Here is a 23,466-nt window from a genome sequence, read left to right as displayed (position 1 = left end):
TAAAGTATATATATTCTTGATCAGCATCATCAGCCGAGTCGATATAGCCATGTCCGTCTGTCCGTCTGTCTGTTTCTATGCGAACTAGTCTCTCAGGTTTAAAGCTATCTTAATGAAACTTTGCAGAACTCCCTCTTTCTGTTGCACGCAGCACATATGTGAAAACCAGCTGGATCGGACCACTATATCATATAGCTGCCATAGGAACGATCGGTCGAAAACCAGGTTTTTGATTAAAAACCTGTTTTGGTTATCAAGATATCTTGACCAAACTCGGCATTTACTATTTTCCCGGTACTTCTTAGATACGGGCAAAGCACTATGAGCAGTATGAAAAGGTTGGGTCTTCAAGGGTATCAGATTTTTATAAGACTTTAAAGGCTTTTTGCAGTTAATTGAAATTAATTATTTAAATAATATAGTTTGTAATATATTATCTGAATTCTATAAGTTGAAATAAGAGTTCATAGTTGGAAGTGCACGTCTTCCTAGACCCTGAACTCTGAAACCAGCTCTGAGCTGCCGCAATAAGCATTCGAACATTAAATATATCGATTTATGATATTGTATGTATATGGCTATATCTCCTAAATCGTAAATCGTTCAATGTATAATAAGCCCTAAAGTGCAATTAGCTGTTTCTTATATTCAAAACTGCCTGATGTTAAGATGTAAAATATTGTTTCCAAGTGTGATGCTTAACTCTTTTGTTATAACTGCCTAAAAGTGCATAGAAATACCTTTGATCTCTTGTATTGGATACAACATAATTTTCTCTTTGCTTTCGTTAAATGTGCATAAACAATAAGTTCGTCTTTCTGTGCAACATATTAGATGCTTAGACAAACTAATGCCAGCTTCATCGGTTTGGCAAATCAGAGACTATCAAATTAATGCATAATTAAGATACCCAAACAAGTGTCTGTGATGAGCTAAGTTTCGGCTTAGTCTAAAAATATTCCACAAATATACAATATTGATTTATTTGAATTTATGCCACACAACCTCACACTTGAGAATTATTCAAAACAATCTAAGAGCCACTTGAATTCATTTAAAATATCATTGATATCCGGAACTAATAGAACTTAATGCATTATTGTAAGTACTGTTGAATAACTCACTCACCAAAACTAAGGATGCGCAGGCAATAAACAGTTTGAATCAAATGCATTAACAACAACAACAGCAACAATAACAATGAATTGCACTCGTTCGGCACACTCGTGAGTGCATTCATTTGTGCCCAGCTCATTCATAAAAAATCAACTCCCGATGGCCATAATACATCCGGCACTTGAGAAATAGCGCCTCGTGCCAAGGCGAGACCTGCAGCAGCCGTAGCTGCAACAACAACTGCAACTGCAACTGCAACAACTACTGCAACTGCAACTACACTTCGGTGCAATTTTCTGGTATTTTTGGATAAGTTGGTAAACAAATCAGTTGCTCCAATTTGAGTGTGGGGAGGCGTATATTTTATTGTATGTGTTTCAGCGTTCGAGTGTGGACTCGAGTGTATTTGAAATTTTATTAGATTTCTTAATTTGCCACTGTTGCATCACGTAAACCGACCAGGCACAGACAATTCACGATGGGGGGTGGACTTTTCAGGGGGTGCGGTGGGGTATGAGCTGTCGGTTTGTCATGCAACATTCTTTCACACATCGAGTGAAAAAGTTGTTGTACAATGTTCTCCAGCAAATCAGGCAACAAGAAATTGCATTTCAACTGAGTGCGCAATTGTGTTTTGATATTGTTCTCACTTGTTATTCGTTTTCTCTACACTGAAGCGCTTCAATGGGCTTTTAAAGGTCTTGTTCAGCTGTCTGGCGATCAGTGTACTAAATGGCGATTCAAAAAAGTAGCCGGGTCTAATATGAAAACAAATTGCTGAATTGAAATAGCAACGTGATCCATAGAAATAAGTGCCTAATGCTGGAAGAAGATAGTGCTGTTTCCTTAGGCGGAGCTTTCCTATAAAGCCAGTAGATAGATTTGGCTTAGGACTAGGCGCCTATTTTGTAGTGCAGTGCTTGAAGTCCCGATTATTCATATAATTTCGTTTGTGTTTAAGTTAATACATAACAAAAAAAAACAAGTAAGAGGTTCTAGTCGGGAGCTCCCGACTAGGCGATACCCTGAACCCTCTTCTTCCAACATCAAATGCATATATGTATATATTCTATTTTAGAAGCTATATGTCAAGTTTGGTGACTCCAGCTCTTATTATTTACCAAAATTGCCCAAAAAACAGGATATCAATATCGATTTTTATCGATTGCTTGGAAACGGAGTAAGTTATCGATTATCGGAAACAAACTCGATCTGCGCGGGAACTAGGAGGACCTACATCTAAAATTTCAGTAACTAGCTCTTATAGTTTCTGAGATCCTTGCGTTCATACATACGGACAGACGGACGGACGGACAGGCGGACAGACAGACAGACGGACATGGCTAGATCGACTCGGCTATTGATGCTGATCAAGAATATATATACTTTATGGGGTCGCAGATGCTTCCTTCTACCTGTTACATACATTTGGATTTTGCACAAATACAATATACCCTTATACCCATTTTTAATGGGTTCAGGGTATAAAAATCAATGGTGAATACGAGCTGTAATACATACCCTAAGAAAAGTCATGGCTTGAACTAAATATATTTTGAAATAGCTTAAAGAGAATATTCTATTAAGAACCCCAATTTGCAGGTATTTGTCTCGCCAACGACTTGGACAATAGCCAAATTTAGCTAGAAAGTAGCTGAATTATAACGATATTTAGGTTAGCAATTAAACAAAATATTTGACAATGCCCTTCAATTGAGCTACATTAGCTAAAAGGAGGCTCTACGGAATTTTGTTTGTTGTGGCTTTTTAGGGCGTTCAACAATCCTGCGTGAACTCAATATTGCGGCATCTTTATTTATGGCCCAATTCTGGGCAACATATAAATGCCAAATGTATTTAAATTTATCTTCGACCGATGGCAGCCATATGTTATTGGAGTCCAATGTACTTTAAAGCTCAAACTCAGAAACTCTTAGGTATAAAACGAGACAAACAGATTGATGAACAGATGGATATGGCTATGTCGACTTGACTTGGTTGATGCTGCTCGGGAATATACCATCAAGTAAATATATATATATAAATCTCTCTCTCTTAAAAAACATATCATCTTTATATGCCTATCATATTTATTTTGAATAAAAGAAAGACGACGGTCCGCTTAAATCTACCAGCCTGTGTATTTTACAATAGAAAACGGAAGCTTAAATAATTAAACTTTCACCATTTATCATTTATCACATTTGCAAGCGAAAGAATAAAAATTCGTCAAAATCATATAGATATCCACGCGGCCAACACATACAAATTATGGAGCTGTTCAAATTTTTCAATCAACGACTATTAATTTGCAAAATATTACAACAAGTGCAAACAAACTGCCTATCAATAAAAAATGCTGCAACTGAACTAAAAACGAACAATCTGATACGAAAATTTGTAAACAATTTCAAATGGCTTTGAATTTTTTATACCCTGAACTCATTAAAAATGGCTATAAGGGTATATTGTATTTGTGCGAAAGCCAAATGTATGTAACAGGCAGAAGGAAGCATCTCCGACCCCATAAAGTATATATTTTCTTGATCAGCAGCAATAGCCGAGTCGATCTAGCCATGTCCGTCTGTCTGTCCGTCGTCCGTATGTATGAACGCAAGGATCTCAGAACCTATAAGAGCTAGGTACTGAAATGTATATGTAGATGCTCCTAGTTCCCGCGCAGATCGAGTTTGTTTCCGATAATCGATAACTTACTCCGTTTCCAAGCAATCGATAAAAATCGATATCGATATCCTGTTTTTTTGGGCAATTTTGGTAAATAATAAGAGCTAGAGTCATCAAACTTGACATATAGCTTCTGAAATAGAATAAATATATGCATTTGATGTTGGAAGAAGAGGGTTCAGGGTATCCCCTAGTCGGGAGCTCCGGACTAGAACTTGTTTATTATGTTCTTTGGCGTGCTGCATTTAAATGCACATTGTCGTTCACGGAGAAAAACAACGACAATAAAATGCAGCAAGAATCGATAAGCCAAAAAAATGCGCACAATGTGCATTTTGTTCCAAAAAAATTGAAATCAATTATTTATGCACTTTTAGAGCGGTCAAAAATGTAATTAATATGTAAGCGTCGCTCGTCGGGCGACTCTGGACTCTCGTCTGTCTTTTGTCTGCTGTCAAGGCAGGCATTTTTCATTAAATTTATAGACAGTCTGTGAGCACAATACATAAAATAGCCCAAAAATATAAAACACCAACAATTTTGGCGGCACGCTAAAAAATGAAAATCAAGCCACAATTGCTTGGGCACCTTTCCCTGCCCAAAACTTTCATATACTATACTCCTGTGCACTGGGCCGGGCGCCACTGCGCCAAATAGTATGCAACAGTATTCGCAATAAATAATATTTCAACGGCATTGCGGACGCAGGTTAACTGTCTGCCCCCCCCCCCCCCCCCCCCCCCCTCTAACCCCTCTCTGCCCTCTCTCTGCGAGCTAGTTCGCCTTTTGGGTTCCATGTGCAAACGTGTAAATGTTCACGTTGTGCAGCCAAAAAGTATGCCACATTTTTGCACATCATTAAATATATTTTGTGTGAAAAACTACCGAAGAGGAAGCACATTTTTAGAATTTTATATCATTGACTTGGCAATAGATATAAAATGGCCCAAAGACAATTTCTACTACAGACTTATCGCCAGTGAGCGTAAATTCTTGCTTCCTCTTTTTAGTTAACATTAGTTAAAAGTAATAGCTTTAACTTTTAATTGTATTTATTTGCAGCTTCTAAAATATCAGATTTTAATTACAAGAAACTATGACTATCTACGGTATGCTGAATATCAAATACTCTTGTATTAGAAGTGTATTTGCAAAGGTGTTTTATTTCCCACGGATTGCTCGGTTAGGAGCTATATAAAATACTTGTCAGATATGATGTACAGCCTTGCAGATATGTAAGGAGAATTTTGAGGCTCTTCAAATAAAGAAAATATTTCCGCATAAAATCCCATTTTGCGACAGATTCTTTCGATAATGGGCAAAGCTGGTAAATGTTAAGTTTGGTTCTGTAATGTAATTTTTGACCGATCCCAAATAGTAGTCCAGCATTAAATCTGAGAAACTATTTTGCAGACAAAGGTTTCAAAAGGATAAATTAGACTTTCAGTTTGCAGACTGTGTGCACAATACGAATCTGAAAAGGCGACTGGGCACGCGGCCTTACGTTGGTGTCGCACATGGCTATTAAAAGTTTGTTGGCTAATTTTAAATCAAAAGCAAGGCAATGCAATCAAAACTCAAGTGGGCGCCATACATCACACTTAAGATTATGGCCGGGCAGCAGTAAGGACAACAACAAGCAGAAGTGCAGGCGGAAACTGAACTTGAGGCCGGGCTGTACAAGGAGAAGCATCATGAACACTTGAATATAATTGTGGCAATTACAAAGAACGCTTGAACAGGCACACACAGACTGTGGTGTGGTACTTAAGCCAGATGGTTGTTGTGTGTTCGTGTTGGTCTCGCACTCCACTTAATTAAACCAAAAATTGTTGATATTGTGCTATTTATGCGCTGAGCCTTGCCCATTGCCTGGCTAGTGGCAACTGCGAATTCTATTTACCGATTCCAAGTTTCCACCTTTTCCATCTATTTTACCATTCGTATTTAACGTTTCCGCTTTCGTTGCAGGTGCCATAAAACTTTGCTAGCATTTCACAATTTGCGCGCAGCTGTTTCGCTGCTTTTGCTGGCCATTAATAGTCTGGAGCTGGCCAGGAGTCTACTGCCTCAGCGCAATGCGGAGCAGCTGTACCAGCTTTTCGACGCTACGCCCAAGGAGCTGAATGTTCTGATTATTATCGGCGCGGGCGCCGTGTGGAATGCCCTGGCCGCCATCCTGTTGACAATTATGCTAATGTGTTATCATCGTGTGCTGGAGCGCAAAAAAATGACAGGTGCGTGCGGTTGTGTCTGCCCGTGTATGCGGGTGTGTGACCGATAATTTGATGCCAGATAAATTAATCAAATGTCGCCACATTTCGCAGTCTTTTTGTACGGCAGCATTGCCATGGAATTGTTGATTTTCCTTCTGCGCATCGATGAGCTGGCCGAGGTAGCCTTCAATGAGGAGATCTTTGAGCTGGAGACATGCCTGCTCAGCGTGACTGTGCTCTGCCTTTTGACATTGGCTGTTCTCGATGGATATACCATATATAAAGAGGTGAGTCCTACGAATATGCCAAATGCATTGAAAAATGCATATCCTTTAACAACCAGAACCCAAACATTTTGCGAAACTACAGAAATGCTGTAAAATGTGTTTGTATATGCTTAAAAATATAATAATTTTTCGTATTAAGTCCCTTTTATAAGTCCCCTATTAAAAGTCCCTTTGCAGGAATATAAGATTTTTTGAAAATATTTAAATTAAAGCAAGCTACGACTAGCTCAAAAATATCAACTTGGCGGGCTTAAAGAATTCCCCAGGAATATTTCCAAGTGTGACGCCTGAAGTATTTGAGTCGGAGCTAAGATCTTCATGGAATTAGCCACAGTTAACGCTAACAATTTTGTCAAGTTATATAAGTTTGCAGCATATTGCAGGAGCGAACGTTTGAGAGACTTTAGAGTGAAATATTGCGAAATATATTTGAAAGAAATAGAAAAGGATGCAACGCGTTCCATCGGGATTCGCCCGAAAAATTTAATGTTTCACATGTTCTCTGCCATATCTCGATTTAATTCAAAAAAGTACTACAATTTCGTAACACAAACTTAAAGCTGATCCTCTACTAATATGATAAAGGACATATCTTAGCAAAAAATTAAGAATATGGGCACTAATACTACATTTTATTCGCAAAGAATTGAGTTTTTTGCTGCTTATTTATCGTGACATTTACGAACGGCTGAGTTAATACCACTTTATCGAATTAACATGCACACATATAATATGACTGAAAAATAGCTAAATATTTAAACAGGGGATGCAAGCAACGTGCCGAGGAAACCTTCAGTCGTTGTGTCTCCTCATGCTTGACATTATTTCCGCTTGAGACCGGAAATCCAAAGTTGCCACACAGGACACATGCACACAGAACATGCCACACAAGTGCACAGATATCCAGTAATAACAAACCAAGAAGAACAGCAAGAACAACAACAAGAACAACACTAAAGAGGCGCAGAGCAATAAGCGCAGCAAAGTAGCAAAGCAAATAAAAACATTAAAGTTACATTGGGCGACTCTGCTGCTTACCTTTTCTGGCAACGCAGAGGAAGCGGACCTAGAGAGGGGCAGACAACGAGTACTTTATATAAAACTTGCAGTTTACGGTTGTTTATACATTCACCAGTGCAACGTGGAGGCGCTGTGGGCCATAAACGAGCCGGCGCCGGGCTCCAAACTTGCACCTCAACTTGTGCCCGTCATTGTTATGCAACCGAATGCACTAATGCTGTTGCATACTTTAAGGCGAAGGCGTACAGAGCAGTGTATGTGTGTGTGGGTAACTGGATGTGTGCGTGTGTGTGTTGGGTATAAGTTGGTGGAAAAATGTAGATATCAAATATTAATCGTGGAAGCCAAGTGAAAGTTAAAAGTCGGTCGAGAACATTTGAGTGCTTCAAGTATATATATATATAAATATTTAAGGGATTATATCAATTTCTCAATTCTACGACTTCAGTATATGGAAAATCCACGAAAAAAACGTATTTCTTATAAATTTTTGATTAGTATATTTTATTTATTTATACAAGGTCGGCGAAACGAGAATTCAGCCGAAGAAACTTTCATTAAATTTACAATCTTACTTTGTCTGATTTTCAAAATGGAATTCAAGAAACCAAACGCTTAGCGTGGGCCTAAATGATATGTAGAAATTTGATAGCCAATTAGTTTGTTAGCCAGTCTGGGTATACAATTAAATAATATATAGTATATTTATTACCATCCTAAATGTACGACCAAATTTAATGAAACCCTTAACCGCTTTCATTGAAAATAAGCGCAATATTATATATAACATGTATATATGCATACCCTACTCAATATCCTTTTTATAGGTTCTTCTTGGGTAAATTTATGTAAAGGCATGCTTCCCATGCTTCCATAGTCTGTTGCAGAATTCTCAACTTTTCCTACGACATATTCATGCTCATGTCGTATGAGTAATATTCAAACATCAAATCAATGCCAGCTGAGGCTAGAAAGCCAATTGAAAGGCAAACTTTGGCTGCACCCAAAATATAAAAAACTATGCAAATTGTGTTGCTCTCATGAAGTGCGCCCTTCGATATGCTATACATTTTGTAGGTGGTGCCTTGCGAGGGCATTGCGCAAGTATTGGGCAAATGCAGTCAATGGAATTACCTTGCATGAAAGATGGGGCCCAAAAGGAGCTGCCTTTGGCATACAATTGAGCGCTGGACATTTGTCAACTTTTCTCGCCGCCCCCCAAAAACTATGAAGAGCCGGAAACTGCGGCACTGACTAAATGCCGCTTCACGTGCCTGGCTTATCTGGCGCTCCCCGAGAGCCACGGGAAGACCCAACCTAATTTGGGTGCCGCCATGCAGTGCATAATTTTAATAAAGGAAGTGTGCGGAATGGCTGGTTAGCAGTTGGTCGGGTTGTTGCGTTGCCGGGGGGAGGGGGTTGGGAGAGGGAGAGGGAAGCTGCTTGTAAAATGAGAATGGCAGCCAGGGTGTGAGCAAATAATGCCATGCAACGCTGAGCACAAACCCAAAAATATAAACAACTAAAAAGGCGCTCAATCGAGTATTCTCGAAAGCTGAATACGCTGTAGCTAAGAAAGTTTTTTTTTTTTTTTTTTAATTCAAATCAACAGACTTTTCTGTGAATCGGTTATCGGTGCCTACTTTTAAGTTTAGTTCGCGAACCCTTTTCGATTCGTGTGTCAAACATTTTACAATTTTTAATGAATCAATTTATTTTTTTTTTTAAATTTATAGCTGTCCGTTTTTCTGAGAATATTCCACAACACGTTTTCCACATTTTCATATTCCAGTTTCTCGCAAAATTTAATTTAATTTCAATTAAACCCAAAATATATAATTCGGCTGGCTTCTACCCACCTGGTTTGGTTAAGGATTCCGTTCCTGGAACAAAAATTAATTGGAGTCCGGAAGTAAGCTATAATGAAAATATGTTTCCTTTAGCTTTATGGCGGTATTCGGTTGATAAGGAACTTCAGATTGCCTCTTAATACATTGTTGAATAGTAAAATTCACAAAATTATAAATATAAGTATCTTTGATTATTCTATGTATCCGATTCCAAGCTATCCTAAATGGTTTTAGGGCATAGCGCAAGTCGGCTGCTGATTTTGGTATTGTTGTTATTGTTGCTACTGTTGCTGGGGCAGTTGTTGTTAAAAACGGATGCTGGGTTAGGCAAACATCCCCCAGCAAAGGGGGGAAGAAGGGGAATTTCAGTGCAGCTCTGCATTTGCATTTTGGCAAAGCGAGCGCGTAAAATTAGCTAAGCAAATAGCCGAGGGGGGAGGAGGAGAAAGTGAAGAAGTTGCCTGACGATGACAATGCAAAAGGTTTATTTAATTTAACAAGGGATTAGAGGACCGGGGGCTGCTCTGTGTGTTGCAGCGACTGCATTGGGATTTTAATATGTTTACATTTTAATTGAGGTTAAGCGCAGATTTGCTGCTCTCTCGAAAATCCTTTTGCGCTTGGCAAATATTTTATTTATGTCAGTTAACCAAAGCGTTTGCATACTTCAAGGCGTTGCGTGCTTGACCGCACGACGAGTGCCACAAAAAGCGACTGCTTTAGAGGCGCTTAAGTGCAACAAATGCCACAACAACTGCCAACGGCCAAAAGCAATGGCAACTTAACAAAAGGCTGCCAAAAGAAAAGCCAAAGCACTGCCCAGACGAAGTGCTATTGTTAAGGCGTTGAGCAGCATACAAAACGTGTTGCATTGCAAAAACAACACCTACGAAATCTACATACAAATGAAAATAAAAGAAAACAACATGGTATAGAGTTCCATCTGAAGGTTGGCAAAAAAATACCCTGTACTGAATTAACATAACACATAAAATAGGTGCTTCTGATAATAATATTGACTAGTTGATGGAACACATAAACATTTTTGATTTAAGTACTATTATTTCATATTAATATATTATTTTATTATTTAATTGAAGTTTTACTCAATTAATTTTATTTGGGAGTCTTATAAGAAATTAGAAACTTACTTGCTTCTATGCACGATTCAATTCTCTGCCTTAAGGTTTTAAACGTTAACGTGGATCTCCCCATGAATCTAGTTAATGACCAACTCTTGGTTCGCTCATAATTTAAAATTACAATGGCACCTTTTGAATTAGAATTTATACATGTGTTTGGATAAATGAAACGACTGAAGCCCTTATTACTTTGATTTCGTAGCTGGGTTTCCTTAAAAATTCTTTATTTTGAACCAAATCAGTTTTGAAATAATATATAATTCAGTTCCGGCTAGGTTGTTTAGGTTTAGTTTAAAACAGATTTACAGTTTTGATTGTTAACTGCTTACCTAACGATTCATTGTGTCAATATACTCTGTGCAGCTTTGTTAGTGGGTATATTATTTCAAAGTGACAGCAACACATGCAAGCAAGGCAACAGAATGTCATCTTGTCTTCTTGCAGGGCGCACTTTGCAACGGGATGGGAAGGCTTTTGAAATTCGTTGGCAGGACTTAAGACCAGTTGCTAAGTTGCTTTTGAGTTATTGTCCAGTTTTGCTGGGCTTTGTTTTCCTTGGGCTTGAAATGTGCAAAAACACGTGCAAGTTATGTGAGCTGTCAGTTCAAGCGTACAACTTCATTCAAAGCACGCTCTTATTTAGCTTGATCTAGAAATTTTCAGTCATAGCATATATTTTCATTGTAGCGCTATCGGGACGACTACCTGGAAGACTATGACCGTATCGGGTATAAACATACGCTCGCCACGTTCTATTCCAAATCCTGTTTCTGGTGGCTGACGTCCCTGCTGTGGCTGGGCTATAAGGAGCCGCTTGAACTGGAAGATTTGGGTCACATGCGATTGGAGGATAGCGCCAGAGCGCATTATGATCGCTTTCTGTACATCTACACAGAAGAAGTGGTGAGTTATCTGCAATCAGATATATCTGATTTATCAGATATACATATGTATTTAATGTTATTCTTATTACAACTAATTTTAGCTAACAGAGCCTAACTCTCAACATAACATTAAAATATTTCGTATTAAATTAAAGCAAAGTCAACATAAATTCGCAAATTCTTAATCTTTAATGCTTAATTTAAGCTCAGTTTGGAGGTCAATTCCACTTCTATTGCGAGTCAATTACTTATTCGGGTCGTTTCATAAATATAACTCCGACATTTTTTAAGATAGACTTTAAAAATATTTAATTTTAACTCTCATATACATAACATGGCAAAAATATTTAATTTCTGTGCTTAAGTCCATTTACTCAGATAAAGAATTGAGATATATTAACACATTAAATAGCAACTGTGCTCGTTGAGCGTAATTTAATTAAAAAGGGCACATTAAAATAAAAATGCAAAAAAAAAAGAAAACAAAATACATAAATAAATAATTAAATGCTTCTGGCCAAAATGACCAGCTACAATTGAGACTTCTTTTCGGCTTGGCCTCGCCAACTGGCTCTGTTGAATTTCCATTAAGAAAATATTGTATTTCATTTGCAAAAAGCACAACAAGCAAATTGCTTAATTATTTATTTAAATGCAATGCCGCCGTTGGCTAAAGGCAATAAATTATCAATGCAAATAAAAAATATATACAAATAAGTACACGTTAACGGCAGGAGATGGGCCAGAGATGCGGCCATTTGCTTGATAACAAAGTGAAAGTGTGTCCATTGTCAGTTTGCTTGCTTTATGTATACCCTGTACTCATAAGAATTATCATATGGGGTTTACCAACAAATGGGATATCAGACATGATATTACGTACACATGTGTCGCACTAAATCTAGAAGTTTATTCTAATTAAACATCTACTTTACTAAGCCATTTTATTTTGCATTATTTGATCTAGAAGCTGTCAGTTCTTCTACTCCTCGATAACAGGATATCGACTAGTCGACAGCCTGGTCTCGTATGTTCTTACTTGGTTTATTTTTATTGTTAATTTATTTGCCGCATTTTGTGTGCAATTTTAATGACAAAATGGCAACTGGCTGTGTAAATTATTATAGAACGCCGGCCAGCAAAGTAGCCGAAGGATATATTAAACGTCTGGCATTAATGTGCTTATTAATTACTCTTAATATAAACTATCTGACTTGGACGTAATATCGAAAGTATATATTGAATTGTAGCAACAACGAGCTAGTATATCAATATCTAGAGCGTATGACCCGGCCCTGCCCGTGGTCCTTATAAAATAAATAAACAAAGAGCCAAACTACGTAAAATCGGCTGAGTTATGACCGAGTTATGGGTGTGGGAAATTTAGACCTATGTCTATATGGGATATTTGAGGGTACCATTTCTACACGAATTTTGACCAAGAATAATGTTGCCAGATGTAGATGCCAAATTGATCTAGAAGCCAAGCCATGAACAAAGAGCCAAACTACGTGAAAATCGGTTGAGCTATGACCGAGTTATGGGTGTGGGAAATTTGAATTATGTCTATATGGGATATTCTGACTAAGAATAGGGTTGCCAGATTAAGATGCATTTTAACCAAGAATAATGTTGTAAACTAACCAGAACCTAAATTTGGGCGAAAAGCATTAATTAAGTTAACTTTTGGAATTAATATTTATTATTTATTATTATTATTATTATTATTATTTATTTTTACTGAATTGAGTAAAATATGACGATATAATAAATATAATAAAGTGGAATATCGAATTAATACAGCTGACTACGTTAACATTCAGCACATTTTATTTTCTTGATTAAATATTCTTGTCATCGTTAACAAGCTTGTAAGGTACAATGTATTATTAATAACAATTATTTACTATTATATATTATAATAATTTATGATTAATCAATTCAGATTATTAGTCATCGTTCGGACAATTACAGGCTTAGACTGTCTAGCCGAATGACATAATAGCCAGTATAATTTCAGCATATTTTTGGTACATGACTTTATTCTGTTAATAATAATATTGAAATCGTTTTATGATTCGTTCGCTTCTCTCTTTGTAGAAAAAATCAAATGCGTCGCCATCCTTGTGGTATTGTTATATAAAGAACAGTTGGCGCATGTTTGCATTGGGCGGCATTTTGAAGTTGGCCGGTGATTTATTTGCATTGATTGGTCCACTTGCCATACAGCAAATAGTGCAGTATATCGAAGGACTCTATGCGGCGGCACAGGCACAGGCACAGGTCGAGGCACAGTCAGCTGCAGCAAATAGATCAATACTATTGGGAGTTGGGTCTACGAGCAGCCCAATGTTGGGCCCTAATGCGGCCACAGATAGTCCTGCTGATGTTGTTTACTATGATGATGATGATGGTGGCGATGATGGGCTTTTCAATGTTGCTATTGGCATTGGCGATGTGAGAATTTACTATGCCAGATGGTCGGATTTGCTAACAAATGGCTGGAGCATTGCTTGGCTGGTGCTGGTGGCTGCATTGGCACAGGCCGCATTGTCGCAGGCCTCCACGCATGTGCTCAACATGACAGGGATCCGGATTAAAACATCGCTACAGGGTCTAATTTATCGCAAAAGTTTGCTTCTAAATGCCAGCAGTGGTTGTGGCAACAATGGCGCTGATGTTGATGATGATGATGGTGACAACCCTGCCGCCGCTGTTCTCCAACAAAATGGCAACACTGGGCTGACTCCCAATGATAAGCCTGCAGAGCTGGCTGCCAAACAACAAACGGAGCGTTCAGACGGTAAGTGTTTGGCTTTGGTAGCCCCCCACCTTCAAGCCCCTCGTCAGAGCCCATCCCTCACTCTCTATTTGTATCAAACTCATTCGTGTTTGACAGAGGTAAATGTGCGTTTGGTGTTAATTGAAAGTTTTACGGCTGAAGTGTTTGCTGCCAGCGACCTGGCCAAATGTCCACGTGTAATTGGCTTAAGTGGGCGTGTCCATTTTTGGCCGCCATCCAGTTGTGCGTCAAACAATGAAGGTTTGCTGCCACTGGGTAGCTAGTTGTTTTTAGTTGCGATTAGAGCAGTTTTCCGTGTCTAGCAAAGACAAATTGCTTTTCGAGTGGCTTAGCCCCGAGCCAGAGAGTGGAGTTTGGGTTTATTACTATGACATCGTCGTTAGATCCAAATGCTCTATATACGAAGGATTTTAGTTTATTTATATCTAATAAGCTGACCATAACAGATTGTTGTAGGTATTGATAGTTATTTAGTTGGATGCGAATAACATAACTCCCGACTAGGGGATACCCTGAACCCTCTTCTTCCAACATCAAATACATATATATATTCTATTTTAGAAGCTATATGTCAAGTTACCAAAATTGCCCAAAAAACTGGATATCGATTTTAATCGATTGCTTGGAAACGGAGTAAGTTATCGATTATCAGATTATCAGGCACTAGAGGACCTACATCCAAAATTTCAAGTCTGTAGCTCTTATAGGTTCTGAGATCCTTGCATTCATACATACGGACAGACGGACAGACGGACGGACGGACGGATGGACAGACGGATGGAATATATATACTTTATGGGGTCGGAGATGCTTCCTTCTGCCTGTTGCATACATTTGAATTTCGCACAAATACAAAGACCCTTATACCCATTTTTAATGGGTTCAGGGTATAAAAATCTATAATAAGATTCAAATGCTTTCTAATTATGGTTAACTAAATTAAAAGGGAAAGGAATGTAAACACACTGCTTTTCTAAAATTACAAAAAGATGTTATTGAAAACCTTATATCTCCCGATTATAACTGATTGATTGAACTTTCACATGTCAGTCACATATTAAATAGGATTTGATATTTACTCTTACACATTTGTTCAAGGCATACAATTAGCTTCACATGACCTTAAATAGAAATTCAATCTGAATTCTAATCTATTTTAACTTCTCCGCACAGGCCTCAGCGACATTGGCGCAATCACGAATCACATGACGGAGGACACTCTCAATATTATGCAATTCTTTTGGATCGCTCACTATGCCTGGGCTATACCATTCAAGGTTCGTAACAAAATCCGAGTTAATTTACGAGCATCTTGTGTGCCATTTTTGGGGCGCATTTTATTGAAAGCTTATTTATAACACTTGCTGGGCTTGGAAAATTTTAGTTGCCTTTGTTGTTGTTGTTTTAATCACACTCTAGATTTATTTCATGTAATTTGCCGTCTATAAATTGCATTGCCTTTGATTTGTATTTTATTTGTTCAATTTCTTATAGATTGCATGCAAATTTTATTTGTTTTCAGCATTTAAATGTCATTCGTTGTGCAAATATTTGTGCATGGCTCCTGACTACATGTGCATATATGTACTTAGTTTAAGTCTAGGGATTTTTATGTAATTGAACAAACTTGTTAATGATTAAGCCAAACACGCACACACGCACACACACACACGCACGCACGCACTAATGCACATGGCGTACTAACACACACGCATAATTAATGCGTATTAAATGTATGTATATATATATGTGTGTATGTGTGTGAAATTTGGCATAATTAGCTATGAGTTTGTATTTACTATGGTCCTGTGCGTTGTGTTCCAGTCACAGCTAGTCCAGTCCATACTCTGCCCCATGCTAGAACCCCGTCTCAAAATGAATTGATTTGTAAATGTTTGGGCGACTGTTGCTCGTGCTTGGTTCAGGTTTAGCATTTGCGGTTGTCGGTGCTGCGGCGGGGCGGTGGTGCGGTGGTGCGGTGGTGCGGTGGTGCGGTGGGACGGTGGGACGGTGTTGCTCTGTGGACTGTCATGGCAGCAGCTGCATTATAATTTACTCGTTTGTATGCAGGCCGAATCGGATTTGCCGGGCAGGCAGACTCGTTTAGGGTCATGTTTATTGTGTAAAAAATTAATTAACATTTAGGTTGCAGCTAGTATTGGGATAGTTGTGGTTCGGTCTCGCATGTCGTACGGTAATAATATATCTTAAATACATGCAGCAAGATTTGTGTGCAGGATTTGTTTAATTCACCAATGAAATGCAATTTAGATATAGAATATAATGTTATTGTACATTCCTGTAGAGTAAATTAATATTTAATGAAAGGCGGCGAAGTGCATTTGATATAGTTTCAAATTCTAATGTACAATAAAGCGTATTAATGAAAATAATGTATAGAATTTAATGGCTGCCTACCAGAAAGAACAGTAAAAAGTGTATTTATTACTTTATGATGATTTATCAACTTACGATTGTAATTTAGCATTTCTCTGATGCCTAGCGCCTGGTGTGATCCTGGTATTATATAGGTACTAGACTGAGTTCTCTTTGCAATTAATCAATAAGCCGTGGTAAAAAGGGTTTAAAGGTTTTGTGCCAATGTTTCAGTGTAAACATGCAGAAGGAAGCATCCCCCACCCCATAAGATAGATATATGTATAGCAGTCTGCTTATCTGTCCGTGTGAACGAACGAGTCGATCTCGGAGACCAGTTTCTTGAAACCTTTGAGAGTATATTGTTTATATTTGCAGGCTGCTCCGCTTTCATGTAATCAATAAAAACCGAAGCCTTGTCTTAAAGATTCTTTCTGATTATCAAAGTCGATGTACAAATCCTGTTTCTTCAGTAAATCTCTTAGTTTAGATTCAGATAAACTGAATTGTATTGAAAATGTAAATTAACTCGCCAAGTCTAATTTGTATTTAAAACTAAATATGTACATAGCCTGACGTAAACCAGTTTAACGAATCGAACTTTAAGGTTTGCATTGGCTTGCGTCGTAAGCCAAAATAGCTTTCGTCTGTATTTTCATTCCTTTGCAGGTCTTAGCCAAGTAATAATATTTAAACGTAATCTATTTCCTTCTACACAGCTCCATATCAAGCTTCATCATGTTTATTACCCAAATAATGTACTCACATCTTAATTATCTTATGGCTGGTGCACACCAAATTCCCTCCATCCATCTATCGATATTGCAACGACTACATGATTTGCATAACCAAATAAATTGAATACTGCAATCGCATCAATACATATTTCTTGAATTTCCTTACAGATAGCCCTGGTCATCTACTTGCTGTATCTGAAGCTGGGCATAAGTGCGGTGATTGGAGCCATTGTGTGCATTGTCATAATGACACCGTTGCAGTTCCTCATCGGCCATGCGATGTCCAGGAATGCCGAAGTGATAGCGGTAAGTAAAACAATGGGCGATGGATTGGAGGCGTGGCCAGGGAGTTGCAATTGAATTTAATTAGAGCGAGACAATGAACAAAATTAATTTCGTTCGAAATGAAGCGGACCACATTTGGAAAGCATGAAATGGCCAGGATACGACAGGATACGACAGGCATCAAAATTCGTTTGATTCTTGCATTGTGCTGGTCAGTTTGCTTGCCAATTGCCTGCCTGCCATTATTCTGACCTTCCAGGGTTCAGAATCTGTATTGTGTGCCATATTCTCTTGAACTTTGGCCGAGCTGTTGTTTGTTTTTGTTGTTATTCTTGTTATTGCTGTTGGCTCATTAAAACTTTCTTGTTAACAGATTTTTGGTCAATTTAAAGTTATTGCAAGTTGGTCGACATGAGTTAATTGAATTTGGGTTTCGGCTTTTAGGCCTATTGACGCATTCTTCATTTACTTGTGGCTAATTTAAATTTGGGCTTACAGATTGTTATTTGATTGGCGTTAAATGCGAGCATTATAGAGAAATGTTTTATTTCAATACTTAAAGCAATAAGGTTGACCTGCAAAAAACACAGATGTTTGCCGATTATGTTACTGCCTTTTAAACATATTGGTACTGGTCATCGAAACTGATGGATTTTTTGACTTATATAGTTGTTATCGATAGTGCGTTCAGTTTGATAGCCTTTATTCCAGGCAATATGTCTGTGGGTAGGGTTAAGTACTTTGGGGTAGAAAATGGTCGGAAAAAATAAGCAAGCTATACTTACATAATACATGATTATACTTGTTGTAATAAAAGATATATATATGATAAAAGGGGACAGCCTCGATTTATAAAATATACATTTTAAATCAGTAACAGAAATCTAGTCTATATAACCGGGCCGATTTGTCTTATCTGTCGGCTTCTACGAAAAATAGTCTTTCAGTTTTAATGGTGTCATCAGCTAACTTACATATTAAATAAATTACATCAACATCAACGGAATATTATATCTACACTAAAGAAAGAATTGAAAGGGTACTTGTTATTAATTATTATATATATATTTTTTCATTTAGAAATACACAGATGAGCGATTAAAAAAAATTCACGACACATTGATTGGCATAAAGATTATCAAGCTAAACGCCTGGGATGAGGTGTTCTTAAGAAAGATTCAAGCGGCACGCAAAAAGGAACTCAAATATCTCAACAAAGATGCGCTGTATTGGACCTTAATGGGTAGGTGGAAATCCGTCTTAACCAACTACATCAAGTTATATTTAATTGCATTTGCAATGCTATTTGCAGCCATTTTGACTCACATTTCCACGGTGCTGATCACATTTGTGACCTTGGCTGTTTACGTTTACCTGCCTCAGGATTCGCGTCTGCATTTCGATGCCAGTCATCTGTTCGCAGCCCTGGCTCTGTTCCAGCAACTGACCGTGCCGTTGCTGATCTTTCCCATAACGGTGCCCATTATCATTGCGGCAAGGGTGTCCACTCGTCGCCTGGAGCGCTTTCTGCACGCACCGGAGATTCAAAAGCAATTCGAGGGTATACGGAACATGGCGCGCATCTTGAGCAAGAGCGACGCCTCGCTGGACATGTATGAGACGCAGGAGAAATCCAACCTGGCATTGCGCACAGCCCAGGCGGAGAATAGACTCAACGAACAGCGTCAGGCACTGCGCATTCGCGATCCGGAGCAGCCGCCGTCTCCAGCGCCTTTGGCTCAATCGGAGCCCATCACACCCCTGCTGCACAGCAATGGCGAGTCGCCGGAGGAGCGGCCGCCGGTGTTTCTCGCCCACGAACTTGGTCACCACAAGCTCGTGCAGCAGCGTCGTGAGCTGCTACGCAATACGCCCTATGTGGCCATACGGCCGCCCAAGCGATTTGGCGGCACTGCGGAGAAGCCGATGGAGTTTTCGGTAGTGCGTGCCAGGAACACGGATAGCTGGCGTCGTGACTCGCTGCTGCTGAAGATGCCTGACGATATAGCCGTGTCCATCAACGATGGACTCTTCACTTGGCAGCCTCAGTGCCGCCTGCCCAACGTGCAGCTGCACGTCCAGGAGATGACTATACCCAAGGATAAGCTAACCATCATTGTGGGCAAGAATGGCAGTGGCAAGACCTCTCTGCTGTCGGCTCTGCTTATGGAGATGCCACTGCTTGTGGGGAATATGTTTTGGCATAAGTGAGTACAAGTTTTCTATCTAGTCCACATCTTTATATTTATTATAAACTTAGCCAAGGATTTTTATAATCTGATTGCAAAGGGGTTGAAAATGTATGTGAAATTGTATTTAACAGGTGGAAGTCTTCTCTGACTCTTAATATTTTTGATGTTTTCTTAATCGAGTTAATCGAGCCGAGTCCGTCTGCCCACCTGCTCGTCTGTCTAAAGATCACAATGCTAGAGATCTCAAATTTGCAACTTAGGTCTTAAAGTTCCTATATACTTATTCTTGTAGATACACCTTGAGTTTTATTATTGGCATACCTTTGAATATCATTTGAATACACATCGTTGTTATAGGGCACACCGGAGTTATTCCCATTAAGATGGAATGTATAAAGAAGAGGCGTCTGTTTAGAAGGAAGCGAGAATGTGACGGCAGCTCATGGTCAGCCAAAACCAACTAAAGCATTTTAAATTTTATTTTATATAAAATTGTAAATCGCAACTGTTTGTTTATATGCATATCGAATGATTCATCTGACTAATTTATACATTTTATTTAATGCATATGTTGCAGTCAAATTTTAAATTAATTTTATCAAATTTATATAATGACGTTTATTTCGCCTAAATTCCCAAAATGTACATTTAGAAATTGCAAGTTTCTCGCTTTCTTCAACGTATATATTATAAGAACTGAGAAACAGATGGCCTAGCCTAGTTACTTGTGTATGGCTGCTTAACCTGTCAGCCAGCCAATAAATTAGGCTTTTAAGGCTTGAAATATATGTATATATATATATCTGTATGGAGGAGCCCATTGATACCAAGCTGCTTGCAGTTTTGCATATAAAACGCATATTATGCCAATGCAATTCAATGGACGCCTAAAAGTAGGCAACACACATCGCAGGGAATCACCAAAAACGAGAACTGTGAACTGAAATGTGAAATGTTACACACACACACACACACGCGCACGCACATTCGTATGCAACTGCAAGCTATGTGGTAAAAGAAAATTTATTGAGAACATTTTTGATGCTGATGCAGGGCAAGGGGAGAGTCGGGTAAAATGTGTGGCAGGAGACGCGCGGCGCTTATTGTATTTTATTTATGGCTCAGTTGAAGGCCAAGAAAACTTGCAAGCGCCGGTTTGTATGCTTTGCCAAATTGGCAGCCCGTATGCAAAAGTAACCGGAAAGCGAAGACACCTCACACACACACACACACACACCCTAACAACCACGCACAATTGAAAAACTTTAATTAAATGTAGCCGAGTGTGAAAACGGGCGAATGTTAGTCCGATCTCGTTCTGGCCCAGCCATTGTTGCTTCAAGTGTTCGCCCTAAATTGAATGCGAGTGAATGAGTGCTTTGAAAGTTTGGATGGCCCAGAATCCCTGACCTTGAAACTATATTGAGGCTGCGGGCGTTGTTGAATTGAATTTAAATAGCATCCAACCCAAGCTAGCTAATTAATTTGAGCACACCCCTAAAAATTATGCAATTAAATGCCGTTAAATGAGCAAACAGACCTTTGGGTGTAAGCAGCAGCAGCAGCAGCCCGCCTGTCCGCCCGCCCGTCTGCTTGCTGTTTACACACCTCAAAATGGCACATAAATAATTTAAATATTTACCTGGGGGCGTGTCAGCGTTGCTACGACTATAGTTGATGTGCCCTTCGCTTGTTGGCTTGTGGACGCACAACAAAACGTGCGTAATCTGACGCAGCACAAAATGGCAAATGGGCAACATGCAACAGAGCCAAACCCAAAACAACAAAACCAACAAATATGTAACCCAGGGAACTAACTAAAAAATAAAGAAATAAATGAGATAAAATAAAGCGTTTAATTAGCTAAGTAACTAGCTCAATATACCCTGTAGTTGTCGGTAAGATACTTGATATGTTCTCCTATATTATTCGCAGAGCGAGTTACTTTTACTTTTTCTATAATATCAAAAAACATCTGCTTGAGCATAACTGAAAGATGCACAAGGTGCTTGCATATTTTATGCAGATTAAGAATATTTTACCTGTTGTACAATTCCTTCCTTTTCCCGGTAGCATGTTTTCAATAGTGTAAAACTGTTGATTCGAGTACTTTAGGGCAAATTTTCAAAATATCACTTTATTTTTATAAACCTCAAGATATAAAATCTGTTGAAAAGAAACCCACTTTAAAATTCTTCAAAAGAAGGTGTAGTTTTTTTTATTGTTGCACGAATTATATTAACTAATTTAATTCAACATAATAATTTACTAGCAAGCACATTGCCTATAAAACTGGAACTCTTACAAAGACAGGTTCTAGAATGGTTTACGAAATTTCTCAAATTTACTTCAATTTTTGCTTTATCAACAATTCTGTTAAGTAAATGATTTCTTTATGCAACAATAACTTGAAGAATTAAAAAAATTTTTTAATTTGTAATTATAATGAATTACTAAAGGGTTTCTATTAGCCGGCATACATAAATGATTACATAAGGAATGGGTTGCAAGCACAAAGTTAATTCACTTCGTCGCCGCACTCAAAGCTTCTGCATGAAAGGTGCACACAAAACATTTGTAAGCCACTCAGAAGCCGCATGACTTTTAAGCCATTAAAACGCATCACGCATACGCAGCGTTGGGCAAATTTAAATGAATGCATTGTGCTGGCTGGGGCATTTGTCGCAGTGTCAGGCATTGGCTGAATGCCACTGCGAACTGTGGCTGTGGCAGCGGTCGTCAGTCGTCGGTGCAGCATGCATCTTGTGGCACTTAAATGCCAAGCGACAACTTTTGCTGTAATCACAATTTCACTTTTAATGCGGGCAGGGAAGCGCTCAAATTAAATGTAGCCCTTCCAGCTGCAGTTGCAGTCGCAGCGGTTGCAGCCGGAGTCGCCGCCGCAGTCATTCAACATATTTTTACAGTCGTTTCCAGGCACATCACGTGATGCGGTAATTTATCACAAAATGTCTGTATATGTTAATTTTATTGCACATAAAATAAACGCAGAGAAGTGCACACGCCCCCAGCACGCCCCCTTTGGCCCGCTGGCGGCTATAACAAAGTGCCCGGCAAACCGGAGGCGTGGCTGCCATATAAAAATGCATTTAACAAGCTGAAATCGCGCAGCAGGCTGCAAAGGAGGGCCGCATCTTGCCAGGATTCGACTTGGCTTCTGTTTCTCTGGCCCCCGCTTCCTCCAGCCCGTTCCGCCTTGGCAAACGCAAAATGTGCAATAATTTCAATTACTGTAATAAATGTCTGTGTTGTTCGGAAGTGTCTCTCTCTCTCTCTCTCTTTCTCGCTCTCTCGCTCTTCCTCGCCTTTTGTGGGTTTCGTTTTCCCTTTGGCTTGGAAATTTATTGTACGACTGCACATGTACGCCACACTATGGTTGCAGGGGCTACGTGAACCTAACGATTGTTAAGTGTGTGCGGTTTTGTGATTTTCAGCTGCCACACGCGATACGCGACAAGGCTTGGCTGGCCGCAAACGCAACGCCAAAGCCAAGGGGCGTCTTCTAAGCGGACTGCGTCCAAGTCGGCGCTGCTCGATGTGAGGTGCAAAGTGTGATTTAATGGCGAAGTGCGAGTGTGTGTGTGTGTGTGCGTGCGTTTGAATTAAACAGGTCAACAGGGCGCATACGTAATGTGACTTACGTGTGAGGCTAAACAGCTGCAAGTAAACTCACCCAGTTAACATTAACTTCACATCTTTTGACAAGGTTGCAGCATATTAAAACCTGCTCAAGGTCCTTTAAACATATATTAACTTTTGCTCTGTGCTTAAAACACAAGATTGCAAAACATTTGCATTATATAAAGTTCTCAAAAAAAATATTAAGAGTTTAATCTTTATTAATAATTCCTT

General features: G+C 38.9%; 1 protein-coding gene across 2 annotated transcripts in view; it reads left to right on the top strand.

The window, feature by feature from the left end:
• The window catches only part of LOC115763342 (ATP-binding cassette sub-family C member Sur), a 53,113-nt gene that overhangs the window by 4,369 nt on the left and 25,278 nt on the right, over positions 1-23,466 (top strand). For both annotated transcript variants that reach the window (XM_030705852.1, XM_030705853.1), the window contains exons 2-9: positions 5,773-6,038; positions 6,129-6,304; positions 11,004-11,219; positions 13,301-14,003; positions 15,177-15,280; positions 17,285-17,422; positions 18,482-18,644; positions 18,714-19,608. In XM_030705852.1, the coding sequence (XP_030561712.1) occupies positions 5,773-6,038; positions 6,129-6,304; positions 11,004-11,219; positions 13,301-14,003; positions 15,177-15,280; positions 17,285-17,422; positions 18,482-18,644; positions 18,714-19,608 (2,661 nt within the window). The remainder of the gene's footprint in view (positions 1-5,772; positions 6,039-6,128; positions 6,305-11,003; positions 11,220-13,300; positions 14,004-15,176; positions 15,281-17,284; positions 17,423-18,481; positions 18,645-18,713; positions 19,609-23,466) is intronic.

The sequence above is a fragment of the Drosophila novamexicana genome, unplaced genomic scaffold (assembly GCF_003285875.2).
Source record: "Drosophila novamexicana strain 15010-1031.04,08,12 unplaced genomic scaffold, DnovRS2.1 tig00000739-arrow-arrow-pilon, whole genome shotgun sequence".
Taxonomy (NCBI): domain Eukaryota; kingdom Metazoa; phylum Arthropoda; class Insecta; order Diptera; family Drosophilidae; genus Drosophila; species Drosophila novamexicana.
This window is presented reverse-complemented; position numbering and strand designations above follow the sequence as displayed.